Source organism: Azolla caroliniana, unplaced genomic scaffold (genome assembly GCF_043228905.1).
Source record: "Azolla caroliniana isolate FFs.n. ecotype wild unplaced genomic scaffold, voAzoCaro1.0.p SCAF_6, whole genome shotgun sequence".
Classification (NCBI taxonomy): domain Eukaryota; kingdom Viridiplantae; phylum Streptophyta; class Polypodiopsida; order Salviniales; family Salviniaceae; genus Azolla; species Azolla caroliniana.
The window spans coordinates 1654398-1675506 of NW_028230441.1; the positions used below are offsets into that span (position 1 = coordinate 1654398).

The following is a 21109-nucleotide window of genomic DNA, read 5'->3' on the forward strand; positions in this document are numbered from 1 at the left end:
TACATTTGTCAAAGGAAAACCATTTATGCCATTTTAGACAATCAAGTTTTTGTAGTCAAGCATATGCACAATAATTCTTTCATAATCCATCATAATACAATCCTTTCATGTAATAGACAAGGATCCACTTATTTTTTTCCGTGATATCCATATAATGGTATTTTCCAACACTATCATTAAATTCTCCCATAATCAACACTTTACCAAACTTCTCAAAAACAAGTATGTCTTCACATAAATATGTGAAAGAATCGTCACGTTCCAACCCAAATGTACTATAGTAGTTTGACTCTTTATGAGGAATGTCGATTCGACCATGTGGAGATTCTCTTAGCCCAAATTAATCTCTAACCATAGGTATCACTTATAATCATTATACTTACACAATCTTGTATAATGATCTAATCTCTCATGGTAAATATCCCTGCATGTCCAATATTCCTTTGAGGGTTGAGGCCATATCGATTTTATAAGGTAGCCATCTATTTTAGGTATGCGTTTTTGCATCATGCTCCAAGTTTCAGCCCAAAATATAACATCAAAACATTGCGTTTGACATGAAGTAGCAGTGGGTGGGTACGTAAGTAAGTGTTTGGGAGTTTTGGAGAGATGTCGTGGGAAACGAGGGGGAGGGTACTTTGGTAATTAACGCGGGAAATTGTGTCGCAGGGAGATTAACGCGTTGAAATCCAAGTCAATGAATTGACACGCATCAGAAGGAAGACGAAAGAAGTCGAGGTTGGAGGGAGATTAAGCAGCTCATGATTGTACCTTACAGATCTGCCCTGCCATGGAGGAGCCCTGGAACCGCCGAAGCGATGCATTAGGTCGCTTCCAGGTCCTTTCTGATGAGATCATCTGCTGCATCTTGGAGCTTCTTGAAGCGAAAGATTTGACGATCCTCTCCTGCGTTAGCAGGTACGTGTATTGTCGTTCTATCTCTCTTTGATTTTTTGTTCTCTTTTTTCTGTTCCTAGCTACGAAATGCTTGAAGTTTATTTATATATATGCTACCATTCATGCTCAGAGTTCTCTATCTCGTTGATCAATGTGTTGAATCTGAACTATGAAGAACTGCAGCCATATAAAACTTTAATTTTTACCAAGAACATTGTGTACAAGTCTATGGATTCTTGCTACACAATGCTCGCAGTTTTATCAATAAATTAATTGATCATGTCTAACTTGAATTTGGCCAAAAGCATTGTTTGGATCTTCCAGAGATCAAGAAAAAGTAAATATCGCATACTATATACTATATTTGATGAAAGCTCGTTGAGACAGTGCATCAGGAAACCAAAACTATAAAGATTTCACATAATATGTTATATTTGATGGAATGTCATTGATACAGTCCATGGAGAAAATATAAAGCTTTCACATAGTTTGCTATATTTGATGAAAGGCCATTGATACTGTGCATTTTATCACACATCAAGAAAATGTAAAGATTTTACATATCTGCAAAATTTCATGAAACACTGTCGATATAAATTTATATTAGAAATATTGAGAATCGAGTAGATAGGTATATAGAGTTACAACTGCAGAGATGGATATATGAAAACAGAATTTCTATTACGTATGAGAGTAGTTCAAAATGGTAGTTTTCCCATGCGCTCACACCTTAGAGTTTAGATAGGATATGGACCGGCTCACTACAAAATTAGTGGGGACTAATGATCAATCTGACCACTGTGTGAGAAAAGTGACTTATAATCTATGTTTGGTCTTAGTATAAATGTGCAAGTCAGTTGACAGTAGTGGAGATATTCCTTTTCTGTCAACTGACTTGTCATTTAATATGACCCAACTCCCTAGGTACAGGCTAGTGCTAGATAATACTTATCTTGAAGTCAATGACGCATACTTCAAGACTAAGTACATCGTAACTTGCCCACAAAATATTCTAGCTGACTTGATTAGCCAATCCTTTTATCTATTTCTCTCTTTCCTAAATATATTGTGTCCTACGCATCTACGGTTTCCTAGATTAACACCTTATCGACCCATATGGTCGAGTTGCACACTAGCCGCTCCTCATTTGGGGCGCTATCACAAAATGTGCACTCTAAGAGCACATATGGGGATAGATTTACAACTTGGGGCTGATCATTGATTATATCTAACACGCCCCCTCAATGATCAACCCATTGAATTCACTTGGAATTGGGCCAACACCTAGTCGTCGAAGGGGTTGTTGCAACTGTTCTGCTCCAAGCGCCTTTGTGAAGATATCTGCAGCATTTTCTGATGTTGGACAGTACTCAAGCTCCACAATCTCATCATTTATTAGCTCCCGCACATAGTGATACTGAATCTCTATGTGTTTAGTACGTGCATGAAATACGGGGTTCTTGGCAATGGCCATGCAACTCTGATTGTCACACCTCAATACCGTTGCCGTCCTTATTGGGACTGCCACATCCATAAGGATTCTTCTTAGCCAAACTACCTCGCATGTCGCTATGCATGCTGCTTTGTATTCTGCCTCCGTTGAAGATAGTGCCACTGTTGGTTGTTTTTTACTACTCCATGAAACAGCTCCAGATCCTATTGAAAAACAATATCCAGAAACTGATTTTCTGGAATCACTATCTCCAGCCCAATCGGAGTCGCAATATCCACTAAGTTGGTCAATTGTTGGCTTGTAGAAGATTCCATAATTTAAAGTACCCACAATGTACTTTAATACACGTAGAGCAGCTTTCCAATGAGTCTCCTTCGGCTTGTTGCTGAATCGACTCACCACATTGACTGCAAAACAAATATCCGGCCTAGTGTTGCATAGGAAAATTAGACTTCCTACTAGTTGTCTATACTTCCTTATGTCAACCATTGGTGATGAGTCTTCTTGGGATAGCTTGCAGTTTGACTCCATTGGAGTCGACTTCGACTTGCTGTCCATCATCCCGAAGGTCTTCAAGATCTCTGTTGCATACTTTCTTTGTGACATGAAGATGCCGACCGAGGTTTGCCAAACCTCAATTCCAAGGAAGTAGTGTAGAATCCCCAAGTCTGTCATTTCAAACTCAGTTTTCAAACACTCTTGTGTTTGGCCAATGCACTCTTCATGGTCACCAGTAAGTACTAGATCATCCACGTAAATGATAATGATGACTTGTTTCCCGTCCTTCATTTTGACATACATACTTGCATCCGAAGCACATTGCTTAAAGTCGATTGATCGTAAGAAGCTGTCTATCCTCTTGTTCCAAGCTCTTGGTGCTTGCTTTAGACCATATAGTGCCTTCTTCAGCTTGCAAACTTTGTTTTCTGAATTCGGTATCTCAAACCCCGGTGGTTGTGTCACATATACCTCCTCCTTGAGATGCCCATTCAGAAATGCTGATTTGACATCCATTTGATAAATCGGCCATCCTCTTGAAGCAGCCAACGCTATGACCATTTGAATTGTTGTCATGCGAGCTGTCGGGGCAAATGTTTCTTGTACATCGAACCCTTCAATTTGGGAGTATCCTTGCGCTACTAGCCTGGCCTTGAATTTCTCCAAAGAGCCATCAGCTTTATACTTTACTTTCCATACCCACTTCGTGCCTATCACCTTCTTCTTTGTTGGCCTCTCTACCAACTCCCATGTGTCATTTTTCATGATGCTATCATATTCTGATATCATCGCCTCTTTCCACTTCGGGTCGGCCATAGCTTCCTCCACCGAGGTCGGCTCACTCACTGAGCCTATGATGTCCACCATCAGAGCCATGTTGACAATGTGGTCAGAGGTTCTTCCTTGCTCCTGTATTCTTCTTGATCTTCGTAATCCATCAGTTGAAGTTTCAGGAAACTCAACTTTAGGAGTATGATCATTGAAGAGTTGTTGAGCCCACTTAGGTATTTTCTTTACATGTGGGACTGGCATAGGCTGAACTAGTGAACCATTACCATCAGATGGTTCAGCTTCCTTTTTTGGATAATGGGTCGGGATTGGGTAAAATACTTCTTCAGTTGATGAGATAACTTGAGAATCGTTGTTCTCAGCTAGCTGTGGTTGTTCCTCATCGAACACCACATCGCGGCTTGTCAATATCTTTCTTGCCTCTGGATCGTAGAGTCGATAGGCCTTTGACTCTTCACTATATCCGAGAAAGATACACTTTTTGCTTTTAGCATCCAACTTCTTTCTGCTCACATCTGGAATATGTGCGTAGCACATACACCCAAAGGTTCTGAAGTGCAGCACTGAAGGTTTCTTGCCTGAATAAGCTTCTTGGGGTGTTTTCCCTTGAAGTGCCTTCGTGTAGCTCCGATTGAGGATGTAAACTGCTGTGTTCACTGCTTCAGCCCAGAATGGGTCGGGCAGCGCTTGTGCCTTCAACATACACCTAGCCATCTCGACAACTGTTCGATTTCGACGTTCGACAACGCCATTTTGTTGTGGGGTGTAGGCAGTTGTAAGTTGGCGCTTAATTCCATGCTCTTTGCAATACTCACAGAATTCTATTGATAAGAATTCTCCACCTCGATCAGAGCGTAGCTCCTTCACTAACTTTCCAGACTCTCGCTCGACAAACTTATGCCATCTTTTGAAGATTTTAAAAGCTTCAGCCTTCTCCCGAAGGAAGTAAACCCACATCTTTCTGCTGAAGTCGTCGACTATTAGCATATAGTAGAGAGATCCACCCATTGCAGGAGTCACCAGTTTTCCAGAGAGGTCAATGTGTATTAGCTGTAGAGGAGTCTTTGCCCGATTTTGACTCTCTTTTGGAATGGCTGATCTTTGATGCTTGCCCATCATACAAGCATCACAAACATGACTTAAGTCAGATAGGGTTGGCAACCCAACTACCATATTCGACTTCTTCATCTCCTTCAACACAGCAACGTTGAGATGCCCAAATCTCTCATGCCATTGCTTTGTGTTGGTACTTGTGCTGTGGTCAGTAGAAATGGTAAACGCGCTCAGCTCATAGAGATTGTTGCGCCTCACCCCTATTCCTACAACCTTGCCAGCAGAATCTGTTATTTCTGCACCCGACTTCTTGAATCGAACATCAAGACCCTTGTCAGTCAGTGCAGAAATGGACAGTAGATTCTTCTTCAGATCTGGCACGTACAACACTTGAGAGAGATGCTTTGTCCCACCGGTCGTTGCTTTGAGGGAGACGGTTCCGGTTCCTTTGGCCGGACATCGAGCATTGTTCCCGACCACAACATTGATGGGCTCTTGTAGAGGTGTCCAAGAACTGTACCAGTCACGATTACTGGTCATATGTCGGGATGCTCCACTATCGAGAATCCAAGACTCATCAACAACTTGAGTGTCAACTGAAGAACACACTTCTTCAGTTGCGACCCATAACTCAAGTTCATCTACGACATTGTTAGCGGACTCGGGCTCTCTCCAAGAAGTCTTATTAGAACCATTCTTCTCATCCGCCATCTTCTTTCGACAATCCTTGATTGTGTGACCCTTCTTGTCACAGTAGAAACACGATCCATTGAACTTCTTCTTCTTCGGTATCCTATTCGCATTGTTTGAATTGGATGCCCCTTCACCCTTAGTCCTAGAGACAAATGCTGAATCTTCCCTTTCTTCTCTTGTCTTCAGCCGAAGCTCCTCTTCAAGCAGCATTGCACTTAGTTCATCAAATTTTAAAGGAGTGGGTCGAACCTGAGTGTTCAATGCTGTCACAATGCCATCATACTTGAAAGGAAGTACTCGAATGCACCGATGAGCCATATCCTCTTGAGAGACGACTACTCCAACAGCCGCCAGCTGATCTTGAAGATCCTTAATCCTTTTTACAAAGGATTCTACTTTCTCTCCATCAGCGAGCTTCTCTGCAGCAAGCTGATTTTCGAGGTTTAGTATCCTTGGATAGTTTCTGGTCTCATACTGGCTGGCCAATATGCTCCAAGCTTCATGTGCCCTAGTTGTATGTTGCACTAGTGTTAGTACGGAGTCACATACACCAGTGACTATGGTACATAGCGCATCAGCATTCCTTCTCTTCCAGGCTCGAAGTAGATCAGCATTTGGAGGAATTGATGTGGTAGGGTGTGCAGGGTCAAAGGTTGCCATGGGCTCAGGGTCTCCCCCTGTGGGTCCCATGATTGTTTCCAACAACTCGTAGGAATCCAAAATGGCAGACATTTTGAACTTCCATAGAGTGTAGTTGGTTCCATCTAGCTTTCCATCAGACAATGGAGGTGGGCGAATGCGCAATGGAGCAGCTGCAACATTCGTGGACAAGGCCATTGATACTCTGTCTCTCTCTCTCTCTCTCTATTTCTCTCTGTTGCTAGACAGCAACTACCCGTATATACCTAATCTAGATCAACCTCTTTGCTCTGATACCATATTAGAAATATTGAGAATCGAGTAGATAGGTATATAGAGTTACAACTGCAGAGATGGATATATGAAAACAGAATTTCTATTACGTATGAGAGTAGTTCAAAATGGTAGTTTTCCCATGCGCTCACACCTTAGAGCTTAGATAGGATATGGACCGGCTCACTACAAAATTAGTGGGGACTAATGATCAATCTGACCACTGTGTGAGAAAAGTGACTTATAATCTATGTTTGGTCTTAGTATAAATGTGCAAGTCAGTTGACAGTAGTGGAGATATTCCTTTTCTGTCAACTGACTTGTCATTTAATATGACCCAACTCCCTAGGTACAGGCTAGTGCTAGATAATACTTATCTTGAAGTCAATGACGCATACTTCAAGACTAAGTACATCGTAACTTGCCCACAAAATATTCTAGCTGACTTGATTAGCCAATCCTTTTATCTATTTCTCTCTTTCCTAAATATATTGTGTCCTACGCATCTACGGTTTCCTAGATTAACACCTTATCGACCCATATGGTCGAGTTGCACACTAGCCGCTCCTCATTTGGGGCGCTATCACAAAATGTGCACTCTAAGAGCACATATGGGGATAGATTTACAACTTGGGGCTGATCATTGATTATATCTAACAATTTAGTATACTTTTTGGTTTTTGTTTTGTTGGACTTTTATATACAGATAGTTATTTTCCTTTCAGCATCAGGGAATAAATAATCAAAATGTAAAAATCAACAGTCAATATTATTAATGATTTATAGCTTTGATATGGTGAACCATGGCATACATCAGCCCATATTTCATTGAAGGCCATTGCTATGTATTTGTCATTATTTTTGGTTCTTATGCTGTTGAACCTTTTCCTTTACAACCATTTACCAATTTGAAGACAAACTTTTATCATGAAAAACTGGGGAATCAATATTAATTCATTGAATGTTGTTGAATGTAGTGTCTTCTACATATTTTGCAATGAGGATCCATTGTGGATGAAGCTATGCTTAAATACTCATGAAGGATTGCTTCGATATTCGGGTACTTGGAAGCACACGGTATTGCAAAAGTGAGTTATGCTTCACAAAATTATCCACTCACTGCATTTACTCACTATTGCAAATAATCCATGTACTACTTTTACTGCTGTTACTAATCACCTTGCAGACTTCTTCACATTTGTCCCCAGAACAACTTGCTGATGCGTCTGTGTGATATTTTTAACTGATGTGGTCCATCTGACGTTTGAAAGTGATCATGTGAAATTATATCCATAATGTTGTATAATAAAATATTGTGAAGGGAAAAAAAGAAAAAGAAATAGAAAACAGAGAGACTTTAGCCTTGCAGCCCCTCTTGCAGCACTGTGCCCTTCCTGTGAAATCAGCCTATTTATGCAAATGTACCTGAGTGGGTGTCTCCAAGTGGTTCAGGCTGGGGGTGGGACACCCCGTTTTACAGCTGCAATACCTTATCCTCAGTAGTCTCCAAATGGCAGCAATGGTTAGGATGTTTGTTCGACTTATGTTCCTAGGAAGTATTGTATCTATTGGATCCCTTCGGGTTTGTTTCAGCCGCTTTATGCACATGTACCCAAGTGTGTCAGGTTGGGGGGGTTACCGTGCTATATCTTATCATTAGGAGTACCCAGATGGCAGCCATGGCTGGGATGTTTGTCCGACTTATGTTTGTAGGCAGTATTGTGTCTATTAGATCCCTTGGGGTTTGTTTCTTTGAGTGTGAATGTACATACTCTTTGTTGCTTGCACTTTCACATGTTACCTTAATGCTGACATCATTGGTCAGCACTTTGGTGTTGCTAAGTGAGTTTCCACCAGGGTATCAAGGATTTCTTGGAAAATGATGATGAGAGTAGAGATCCCTCCTGCATACTCATTTGGATGTTGGTGTTTTCTTAATGAGGCAGGTTGAGGCGTGCATTGTCTCAGTGGTTGGCCTGGAATTCAGTGTTTAAGCCTCATGGTTTTGTTCTCATATTCAGGCTGTATGGTGTATATTCAGGTTGAGGCGCACATTGTCTCAATGGTTGATTGGGTCTCATGGTTTTGTTTTCGTGTTGACGCTCTATGGCTCTGGCTTGCATACTTCTATTGCAGCTTGGGGCATTCTCGCCTTTCCTTTGCATTACCTTTCGGCCATTCACCTCATTACAAGTCTCTTCTTTTTTTAAGAGGCTTGTCTGCCTCTGAAGCTCCATGTGAAGAAAACCCGAACACCTATGGTCCTCTAGGATCAAACTGCATAGCCTGGTGTTGGGTTCCAAAGCCTTCCTCAAATATACAATGGTAATTTCGCCTAATGTGATCATATTGGTACATCTAGAGTTCTCAATATGTTTCTCCGATCATTTGATTCAAATCAGATAATGTGTTAATTGGCTGAAGTAAAGCACAGACCAGTCCAAGCTATAGTTGAGTGGGGATAATATGTCAGAATTCATCCCATGTAACTTCACCCCTGTAGGGAGCCTGAGCTGTAGTCGATAGAGAAAGCTAACTTCATGGAATAGGAATTCATTGGTGCTGCATTCATCCCTGTTTTGGTAATCTCATGCGGACTGGCAGTTTTTGTACACATTTTCATGCCATTGTGATAATTATTGTTCTCCGAATGTGTTGTCAATACCATTCACCATAATACTCTCTCTATGTTTCCCATCTTTCCTTGCAATAACTATTTATTATATCCTGTAACTAGTTTAAATGACACATTTTGGCAGAGTAACCAAGGATAATGGAGCTACCCATGGATTCACCAATACCAAGCTTCATTTTGATGGTGAGAAAAACAGAAGCTTCACAACTTATTTGAGGAGAATGCTTGTTTCTGAATGATCTTATGTCTGCAGGATTTTCTTCTGTCTTTTTATACAGAAGATGGTACCGTTCTAATGCAGATACAAGATATTTTGGTGTTGATAAAGGAATGATAGACAGAAAGCACGACCTTTCTTTTAAGGAATTTGTATCTACATATGATGGGAAAAAACCGGTACAGTTATAAGCCTCCCTTCTATACAATCATCAGAAAAACTTAGGACTATATATATATTATGAAATAATAACTTGTTCATAGCATTGCTTTGAGTCTGTCTAGTATAGTCTTGCATCTTTATTCTTGATATTGATTATATCGCTTCTTCAGCTTAAAGTGTAGGTAGTTATATTAATTCAAAATTGGGGTAACCATGATCCTGAGCATTTCCACATCTTCTTCCTCACCTGAACAACAAGATTCCCACTACATTTATCAGAGTATCAACAAAATGGAAACAAATAAACAAAAGAGATCATGGAGAGGCTGTCTATGTAGATGTACAATAGAATGCGTGACAAAGGAAAGTAAAAGGAAATGGTGATCCACGGGCTGGTACAGCCTAGTTTATTATTTGCAGATACTGGTTTACGTTCATAGCTGCCTGTAGCTATAGGAACCAGAATCAAAGAAAACAAGTTTCTTGAGTTTCCAAAACAGGGAATGAAAATGGAAACCCAAACTTGAGTTTTGCATGCGTAGCTAAAATACAAATAAACCATGTTCAGATTTAACTTGATTGCTAATCCATCTAGATTCTAAAATCTGATGCTAAAAGATTGAAAAGTAAATGACTCACTAATCAACTAGAAAAGGAAGACAGTAAAAGTAAAAAAAACATTAATAGCTGGATAGCATATAATATATCGTAATAAATCACAGTTAGAAGGAACAAAAAGGAAATTGTTTTGCATGACCGTCCTCTTGTCGTAGTTTACTTTACTGTTTCTTATCCATTTTCTTTTGTTTGGGGATGTACATACTTTCCCAAACTCTTAGATTTCAGTGACGAAGGTACCTATGTTCTATAATCGCATGTTTGCTGCTGATTGAAGTTCAGTGCAACACATGATGTTAAGAATTGTGTTTTTGGTCCATCAGGTCCTATTAGGTAACTTAGCTGACAGATGGCCAGCCATGCAACGATGGAACATTGATTATTTCACGGAGAAATTTGGAAAATGTGTTTTCAAAGTTGGAGAGGACGATGATAAGAAACTCCTTATGTGTTTTGAAGACTATGCATTTTACATGAGGCATCAACATGATGAGAATCCACTTTACATTTTTGATGCAAAGGCAGGTAAACATGGAACTTTGAACTCCTTTTTGTGACTTTGTTGATCTGTGAGTGACCATGCTTCTACAGTCCATACCATATATATAGATTGACATATTCACATGTAAATTTATTTGTTTTCTTTGGAAAAAAAATTGTGCAAGCGGGTGAACAGTGAGCAGCAACCGAGGAGTCTCACCCTGTTCCCTGTGTGTGCTTACACCCTCGCCTCCGTCTGCATCCTGTTCTCGGCCAGAAAATTAGGGTTTCGAGTGAACCCTAATTTCAGTTAAAATCCTAATTTCGACCATATTTCTTCTTTTTGGCCTGCATCCTCACCTTCCTCTCATGCTCCACGCTAATCCTACATCCTGTTCTTGGTTGCAAACTCGGGGTTTCACTGAAACCCTAAGTTTAGCTGAAACCCTAATTAATTAATTATTAATGGATTAATTGATTATTAATGTATAAATTAATATTTTTCAATGAATTAAGTAATGTTTTAATGAATTAAGAAATTTATTAGTAAATTAATTAATGTATTAGTAGGTTAATTATTATGTTAATGAAGTAATTAATTATTAATGTATTAGTAAATTAATTATTGTCTTAGTGATTTAATTAATGTGTTAATGAATCAAATTTTTAGTGAATTAAATAAATTTTATTATATAAATTTAAAACGAATGGTTTTATAATATTCTTGAGGCAAATTTTCATTCTCGAATATTAAGAATTTCACGAACGCCGAATTTCATGAATATCACGCATGGGTCAATCTACGTATATACATATATGTATATATATGTATTCGTGATACAGAGACCAATATTGAACCATAGGACTAAAATATATTACATAGAACCTACAACCTCCACCTTATGGACCTCAAAGCTTACCATTTAGCCAATGTTCATGATATGCTACTTCTTGGAATGCTAGAAAATGATAAATATGAAAACATTGTGTGGGACTCTTTCGGATTTTTAGTTTCTTTTATTAAATCTACTTGCCTTTATGACCACTTTTGCAAGTAGAAATGTCCCTCCTGCAGATTCACATATGTTTTGTTTCTGGCTGTGATGAGCACACTAAAAATTGTGAATCAGATAGAAGGAATTCATTAAAATAACGTCTAGAAAACAATGGAGAAAGAAAACCTATAAAATCAAATTTGTTCGCATAGAATGTTTGTTCGTGTAAAACCAACATTGGCAATGCGGGGAAAAACATTTTTATTGTGCAAATTAATTATTTGGTTTGTAGTTTGGTGAAATTGCTCCAAGTTTGATCGAAGACTATCAAGTGCCAGAATTTTTCAAAGAAGATCTGTTCAGCTTTATGGATGATTCGGAACGGCCTCCATTCAGGTGGTTAGTTATTGGTCCTCCTCGATCAGGTGCATCATGGCATGTTGATCCGGCTTTGACAAGTGCATGGAATACCTTGATTAGAGGTCGGAAGAGGTATTGGAAATCTTATGATCTTGTTTAGGGAGATGTGTGTAGCTTCACGAGATGAGAAGATTTGGAATGATTTGCAGATGGGTTTTCTATCCTCCTGGGCATGTCCCTCCATCAGTTACTATACATGTTGATGAAGATGGAGATATGGCCACAGACAGCCCTTCATCCCTTCAGGTTTCTGCAACTACTATCAATGGCATATATTCTTTTAGATGACATGGTTTGATGATAACATGCTTTTCTCATTCCAACTTGTAGTGGTGGTTGGATGTATATCCTACCCTCAAAGAGGACGATAAACCGCTTGAGTGCATTCAGAATCCTGGTGAAACCATCTTTGTTCCAAGTGGGTGGTGGCACTGTGTTTTGAACCTTGAGACATCTGTGGCTGTAACACAAAACTTTGTGAATTCCACAAATTTTGAGCTTGTATGCATTGACTTAACGCCTGGTTATCATCACAGAGGAGTTGCTCGTGCAGGAAAACTTGCTATGCATGAATATATGTTAGCTAATGTTGATTCTTCATTGGAGCCATCTGCTAATGGGAATGGGGATAAGATGACAACGAAGGGTTTCTATGAATCTGATTGGAGCTTTACAGTTGAATTTTTATCTTCTCTTATTGATCATCACTCAAACTCTTCCGTGACTAAGTTAGTGAAAAGTGGTTATGTAAAGTCCCAGACATTACGCAAGTGGTTGAACAGGTTGTGGCTCATGCGGCCAGACTTGAGGCAGCTAATCTGGAAGGTCAGTTAATAAAGTCTTTCGTGACCTTCAATTATATTCAAGTCATCGAGAAGAACCTGTATTGCAATTTATATTATCCATTAATTATCTTAAATGAAAGGGAAGACACTTAATGGTCTCTTTTGGAACCAAAGGGTGCTTGCATTGCATTTGATGCTGAAGGCTGGCTAGAACAAGTTGCCTCAATATGCAATTATCATAACCTTCCTCCACCAACAGATGAAGAGAAGTTACCTGTTGGAAATGGAAGTAATCCGGTAATCATCATTTGTATTTATTCGTAGATTTTAAAAACGAAGTCATTTTCCTTATTTTTAAATTGCACTTCAGGTGTTTCTTGTTGGACGCAATGCAATCAAATTATATCTTGATGAAACAAGCCAAGATAGAGTTATCGATGGTTTATCATCCGAGGTATAACTTGTTTTTCTCATAATTCTAGTTTTGTAATGTAAAGAAATAGACCTAAGGTTTGATTCTTGTATGCACTGGAGTATGAGTTTCGTTGTGTGTGTGACAAATAAGCGAGGAGAGAGAGAGAGAGAGAGAGGGAGGGAGACAAATACCAAAATGTCAACATTTCATATTCCAAAAGGTTATACCTTTATTTGGGATAAGTTGCAAGAAATACTATCTTCATATGAGCCAATTCCTGAGTTAGATGGCGGATCTCAAGAGCTTGATTGAAGGTTTGTTGGAAATAAGAGATTGACTATGATCAAATGTTGCTTATCACAAGTTGATTGACAAACATAAGTTGTTGGAAGAAAGGGTTATAAAGATATGGGGTTTTCGTAATCCCATTACTTGGTGGTTTCATGTGATCAAAGCAAGTTGCTGTTCTCGATTGATGCTACGAGCTAAGGTATTTATTTGGAGAGTTATGGTTGCAGCTTTACCATTGGGGAATGCATTAAAAAAAAGAAACATTACTAAAGGATTGTGTTTCTTTTGTTTGGTGGAATTGGAACATAGTAGGCATTGAGTTCTTTTATGCCCGATTGCAAGGATGGTTTGGAGGTGTATCAGTTTAGTGGGGATGTCTCTAATTGGACTAAGCCTATCTCCCCTAGTTGGGTTTTTGCACATATGGAGAACAAGGAACCAATGCCTCATTTCCAAATTATTTTTAAGTGCTTGAGGTATTGGGGGTTATGGTTCAATTGGAATATGCGGAATGCCTTCACTTTTGATTCGCAAGTTGGGGTGAGAAAATATGTTGTAAAGTTAAAAGAACTTCTTTTGAGGCAGTTGACAGTGCTAGAGAAGTCACGAAATCTCAACCATGAAGAGAGAGAGCTATGCAAGGTCACATATCATCATATTCGCCATTTGAATTGTTGTGTAGGGTGGCATTGAGTTTGGAGTCGTGGGAGTATTTAGCTCCCTATAAAGGTTCTATACTTTGTAGTAAACTTATCGTGGAGGTGTTTTTTTTCCTTTCGTAGTGAAAGCCATTTTTTACGGAAAAGGAGAGAGAGAGAGAGAGAGAGAAGAAAGATATATTAACGTCTTTTAAGAGGCCAAAATGGCCTATAAGACCAAATAAGAGAGAGAGAGAGAGAGAGAGAGAGAGAGAGAGAGAGAGAGAGAGAGAGAGAGATCTACACAACAAGAAGAGTTTGCATTAAGAAAAAGGGAGCTACAATAAGCCAACATTAGAAAGTGTGATATAGAATATTCTGTCATTAAATGCATATGACATGTCAATTGCAATCATAGTAGGTAAAATTCATGTTCGTCTACTATATCATTCGTTTTCCTACGTTGGAAAACAAACACGAATGGTATTCAAATATTCGTGTTTTTTTTTTTCCTTTTTCTCCTTTTTTTACCTTTTTTTTGGGTTTTTTACCTCTTTTCCCCCCTTTTCCTCTGCACATCAACGCTACGCTCTGCTCTCCTCCCCTTTCCCCCCTTTTCCTTGAACGATCTGCTGCTTGCATCGTGCACACTAGTCAATTGTGAGTCAGTGACCACATCTTCTCCCGGCCATTACTTTTTGTAATTTTTCGCTAATTTCTGTAATTTTTTTGTAATTTCTGTAATTTTGTTGTAATTCCCTTTTTTTACCTTTTTTTTTGGTTTTTTACCTCTTTTCCCCCCTTTTCCTTGAACGATCTGCTGCTTGCATCGTGCACACTAGTTAATAGTGAGTCAGTGACCACATCTTCTCCTGGCCATTACTTTTTGTAATTTTTCACTAATGTCTGTAATTTTTTTGTAATTTCTGTAATTTCTATAATTTTTGTAATTTTTGTAATTTCTCTATAATTTCTGTAATTTCTGTAATTTCTGTAATTTTGTTGTAATTTCTGTTATTAAGAAGGTAATGTTTTTTTTTTTGCAATTTAAAAAAAAAAATTACCTTGAAATTTTTTTTACCTTCTAGTAAATAATTTATCCAAAAGTATAGTATTTATCATTCTTCGAGGGTGTTTACCCTTCTCGAATGATTGAATCATTCTCGAACACGAATGCACGAATGGTACGCATGGTTCATACTATGATTGCAATATTTTGTTTTCAAAGAATGACTAGTTGTGGGCATTCAATCCCCATGACCACTAAGCATGTCAACACACATTATTGTAGAAAATGCAGGGATCTGTCAAGATTCGAACTCTTGACATAACCATGTTGTAATCGAGTGTTATGTGTTAACCACACATCTAGCATATAATCATGTATATACTTCCTCATTGTAGGTTTTAGCTAGCATCATGTGCATAATTTCTCCCTTGTATTATTAACACTTGGCACATGCATGCGTACCTACTGCCTACATGCTCTATTGTATCACATGCGTGCAACAGGTATGCATGCCACTTAGTATAAATAGTTGAGTTCACCTTGAAGGAATTCAAGGTGAATAACGCCAGTCATGGACATATCAATCTAGTATTCTCGTTTCACCCATCTTCTCTCCTTAGTCTTCATCTCTATCTTTATGCTCTTGTGTCATTCCGCCATCGCTCCGTCGTAGCCTCATCACTCCGTCGTAGCCTCATCATCTGTGCTCCGTCTTAGTCCGCGCTTGGTGTGTCCGTGATAGGATCTTAGATTAACTCTCACACAACAAGATCACTTAGAAGACTTAAGGAAATATCAGTAGATTAGGGAAAATGAGCACTGCTTACAAAGATATAGAATGGTTTATATAACCAGTTTCTATAGGTAGGTGGAAACCCAACTAACAATTGGCAACGGTTTGGTTTGGTGAACTGGTTTGGAATCGAATTGTTTAAATTTTTTGAAACTTGAACCAAATCGAACCGAACCACGAAACCATTAAACTGAACCGTTAAACATTTTTCAAACCGTAAAAACCACGGTTTCGGTTTTTCAACATAGGTCAAATTTTAAATTTATTAAATTTATAATATTTCATTATTTTAATTTTTTTTTAAATTTTATTTTTCCTAAATTGTAAGAATAAGGTCTAAAAATAAAAAGATTGTTTAAAAACAAATTTTAAAATTTTTTTAAAATAAAATAAATAATGAAAAATAAAAAACCATTTAACCCATGGTTTTTGACTGTTGAAACCAAACCGTTTTTTAAAACCTAAACCTGAACCGAACCGAACAGTTAAAACCGTTAAGCCGCGGGTTCGTGTTTTGGTTCGGTTCAAACCGAACCGTTGCCGATTGTTAAACCCAACGGCCACTTTATTAGGTTCACACTATTATAACTATATTCACATCTAACAACTACTTAACTAGGTTCATACTAATTCTAAGTATGTTCACACCCAACAATTACTTAACTAGGTTCACACTATTATAACTATGTTCACACCAAAGCTTTCGTAGGATACACATTAAGTGTAACAATTATACATGTTGAGCTTCTTTCTCGACACCCTCCCCTAAGAATGACTTGTATTGGGCCTTTAATGCTCATGGCCGACTAAGCACGTGTTCACACACTATGCCTAATGGGTCTATTTTGATGTTGTAGTGTCATATTTCTCCTCAATGATTTGTTGGAGATCTTTCAAAGGAAAAATCTGTTTAGAATATGCATACTTATATGTTCTTACGATGACCTTGCAGTTGCAATTTTATTCCGAGTTACAGAAGTCAGAAACGCCTTTGAAACATGCAATTCCAAGTATTCTTGCCAGTGGTGTCATTTATTATGGAGCTGGAGTATACAAAGTTGTTGAATGGGATGGAAGGAATGATCCAAAAAAGAAGCTTCAGAAGATCCACAAAAAGCAAAGTACCTCATTTGGGGACTTCCACCGAGCAAGATGGAACCAGGCAGCCATAAATCCATCATATTTAAATTCCTGTGAAGATGATTATCTTGAACCTGATTGTGAGAATCCATGCTACCCATATATTATTACTTCTCGATATGATGACAAAGAATTTTGTTACATGTGAGATACTTTCCATGGTTTCTGGAAAATTATTATAGAAACTTGATCGATGGACTAACAGAACATGTTTTTCAGGCGTAAATCAATGAACGAGAGAGACATTTTAGACGTCAGCAGCTTTCTGGGAGAGCAGATAAAAAATCTACATTGTCTGCCAATTCCTCGAGTGTATTCTGTTGTAAATGGAAAAAGTCAACCAGAGATAGTACCCTCTGATAATCACAATAAACCATGGGCCTTTAAAGTTATGGGTGAATGGTCATTATTCATTGGCATGATGAGAAGGCAACAACGAGACATCATTGCAGAGCTGGAGGAATGGTAATCTGTCCTTGTAGTGTTGCTGGTGTTTATTATTTTATCTGGTGATGAATAAACTGAATTGAAACTTTGCCTGTGAATCATAGGGAAATTATCCCTAACCATTTGGTTAAACAAGTAGAGGATTATCTTCCAGCTGATCCTGTAATGTTGGTAGGTAGTGATATGATAACTTTCAATGTCTTTCTCTCGTTACGGATCTAATCAAATTGAGGTTTTGCTTATTCAATTTGAGTGACACCATTTTTAGGTGGATATAAAGACAACAAAACCTGTTTGGCTTCACATGGATGTAAATGATGAAAATATACTGGTAAAGTCAAGTAAATCAAATGGATCAGACGAGATTGATCATCATATACCAAATGTTGAGAATATTGGAAAAATAGAAGGATGTTGCATCCTAGACTTTGGAGATGTTTGTCTTGGTGAGCATATTGCATGCATCTAATTTTTCTTACTGTCCAAGTATGTAAGCTTTACCAGATTATAATAAATTTTCTATTTATTGTAGGTGATCCACTGTATGAAATGCTGCCAATTTTTCTAGATGTCTTCCGAGGTGATGTTCACTTTATGAATCAGTTCCTAGCAAGTTATAACCTCCCACTAACATCAAAATCCAATGAACTATCAACAACTTTGGGACAACCAGCAAATCCTGAAACAGCAGTAAACAAGCTTTCGTATCGAGCAATGTAATACTTTTTTTATTGCATGTTATGCATTAACGTTGATTAAAACAAACGGTCTGAATTCATTTTCTGATTATTGTATGGTTCTCTGAAATTTGAAATTCTGTTTCAAAGGAATATACACACAAAAGGGATGTGGAGACAGGCTAGAGGAATATCGCTGGCCTGTACATCCAAGATATCTTAATGATAACATCTCATTAAATCTACCTAAGTGTATTGTCGAGATAATGCTGCTATCAAAGTAACTTGCAATAGGGGGATATGGGACCATGTTCCATCGTCTTAATGAATTAATTACTTAAGCTCCTCAACTCTAAGAATTGCTTCAATGTTCAACCTGACTAAGGCTTATTTCACATTATGGTTGGAGGGCAAAAACGTTTCATGGTGAACCAGAAGTTAGTAGCAGCAGAAAACAAAAACTAAGCAACAGACCAGTAGAAAATAAACAAGGCTTTCTTCAGTCTATAGACCCTACTTTGCTGACCTAAGATGAGGGGCTGCCCCATATAGAATTCTTACATTAAGTCACCATTCATAAAGACAAACTTGACGTCCATTTGGGAAGTACTCAAACTATAGTGGGCAGAAAATTGTTGGCCACACCGGATAGAAGCATATTCTGCTGTTCAAGAAAATGCCTCCTCATAGTCCACTCCAGCCAGTTGGGAGCAAATTGTAGTTGGGACGTGGGACCAATTACCATGCATGATTCCTCTTAATGGAATCAAGTCTTCCTCTGTAGTTGCATTTCATGGAGCAAGACCAAGTGCTTCTAGTAGGCTCATGTGTTTGTGGGACGTTATACAATCAGGCAAAGTTGCATGTATTATGAGGTTGTTGGGATTTACAAGGTGTTGATGAGGTGGCTGCATGTTGTTGAATATTAACATCAGAAAGATGTGTATCATGAAGGATTTGTTTTAGACATCACGGAAGTTGTGTGGAGGGCTAGGTTTTGATGGTTTCGAATGCATCTATTGGCGTTCATCATTTCTCAACTTCCAAAGCGTCTAACCCAGATGGCTAACCCAGATGGAACCAACTATCTAGATTAGGAAAAAAACACCGATGATGATGACCTTGTTGCAATACATTGTTTGTATAACATTGTTAAAGGGATTTAGCCACTTCTTAAGGCTTCTTTTATTGTTTCACCTTTGACTCTTGATTGGACAAAGATGGTTGTGTGCATGGTTTCATGCCCTTCATGCTCTGAAACATGAGGCTTGGAACTTCATGTTGGAGAGCATGAGCACAAACAATCATTTTTAATAAGCTAAAAATCAATTGCAGCTTGCGCGGGTGCTAAGAATGCAACAATGGAAGTAGACTTATGATTGGGCTCAGTCCCTTCAGCAATATACCGCAAACCTTAGTATTGCAGCAAGGTCACCATTTACTAGAACAGACTTTTTAAGAATTTGAGGAATCGTGGTATTGAGGGCCTTAGAATCCCTCCCATGCTGTGAATTAGATTGTTGTGTTCCCAATATCGTTGTTTGGAGGGATAGAAATGGGTAAAAAAAAAGAATCACAGATATTGGCTGCCCAAAGAAAACAAAGTTTGATGGGAGAAAGAAACAAATAGACGTATGCAGACATCACAACTGTGATACCACTTGAGAAAAATGTTACGAACAGAAGTTATATGCCAAAAAGGCTGGCAGTAGCAGAAAATAAACAATTTCTTAGTGAGGCTCAAAGCCTTTCAATACAAAAATGATAGTGGCGTTTTAACATATGCATTTATGGAAATAATACTGTGCAGTGTCAGGTCCAGAAAATCAGATGAATAAATGCTGGAATAAAGCAAATCTAGACTGTAGAAGGAGATACTATAGTCCTAGGGCTGTCACCTACAAATAGTTAGATCTCGTGGTTCTATGATAAATAGAATAACTTGTGTTAGGATGCCACATTGAATCTATCTTTGACACTATTCAGTTAGTGATGACGCCGATTTAACCCAGTTTTCTCTCTTGACAGATATAATGTACTAGATTGGTACTAATGATTAGTACATTTTAGCAGGTGCTACTCGATCTTGCATGAGGACAATGCACTTGGTGCCATTTTCAGCATCTGGAAAGAATTGAAGACAGCAAGATCATGGAAAGAAATAGAACAAAGAGTGTGGGGCTTCTTAGAAGAGTATGAGAATTCTACTTCACATGTCTGATTGTTTATCTATATGGATGGTATCGTTAGCTTCTTGTGGGTAATCACGCCATCTTTTGTATTGTATTCATTTATTGGATGGTATTCATTTATTCAGCTAAAACAACTATTTAAATGGCTAGATTGCTTCTTGTGAATAGGTGCTGAGCACAATATTGTCCCTGCAAACAATTCCAAAGTAAATGATCAATAATCATTTCCTTGTAATCATTTCCCTTTTGGTGTTTCAAAAGTACAATGACAGTCAATACAGGCTTTTAAAAGATTATTACATCAGAATAAATAAAAATATTGCAACAAAAATAAAAACTCGAGTTTTCATAAAGGTCCTAAGTTTTCTTTAGCGTGACATTCAAGTCATTTGACATCACCCCATGTTAATATGTCATCATGGCTGTCACACTGAACATTTAAAAGCAAGTGATATTTATCCTCGACAAGCCCTTGCATACCTAGCTTGTGTGATCAAGTGATATTTGACATATTTTGATGCCATTATCCAGCTTCAATACCTAGCTTGTGTGATCAAGTGCAAATGAGTGAGGGCTCTGAAAGAGTTAATACTCATGTTGGTAATGAGGTGAGGTTGAACATGATCAATTGGCATTCTTGCCTTCTATTGAACCCAACATTCGGGGTTGATGTTTGAAATGTAATATTCTGATTTTGGCCTAATGTCTTCACATTTCTTCCTTATTGGTTGGTTCCATTAACATTTTTTGAATAACTACATATTTCATAGTATCACTTGAAAGCTCTAAGAGACCTTCCGCACCCCATCTTTTGAAATATTTTGTGATATAAACTACCCAAGTAGATGAGAGAATTTCTCTCTTGTGATTCCGTTTTAGTTTATATTCCACATTCAAGCA

At 38.3% G+C, this 21109-nt stretch overlaps 1 protein-coding gene across 1 annotated transcript; it reads left to right on the forward strand.

Moving 5' to 3' along the window:
* Positions 1-674: 674 nt before the first annotated feature.
* Positions 675-20447, forward strand: LOC147862468 (putative glycosyltransferase). Its single transcript, XM_087321720.1, has 16 exons — positions 675-918; positions 7273-7383; positions 9055-9113; positions 9184-9326; positions 10251-10448; positions 11695-11894; positions 11972-12068; positions 12153-12647; positions 12782-12904; positions 12978-13061; positions 16706-17037; positions 17113-17358; positions 17445-17511; positions 17609-17786; positions 17873-18056; positions 20091-20447. The coding sequence occupies exons 1-16, from the start codon at positions 791-793 to the stop codon at positions 20236-20238; spliced, it is 2793 nt and encodes a 930-aa protein (XP_087177846.1). The 5' UTR covers positions 675-790; the 3' UTR covers positions 20239-20447.
* The last annotated feature ends 662 nt before the right edge of the window (positions 20448-21109 follow it).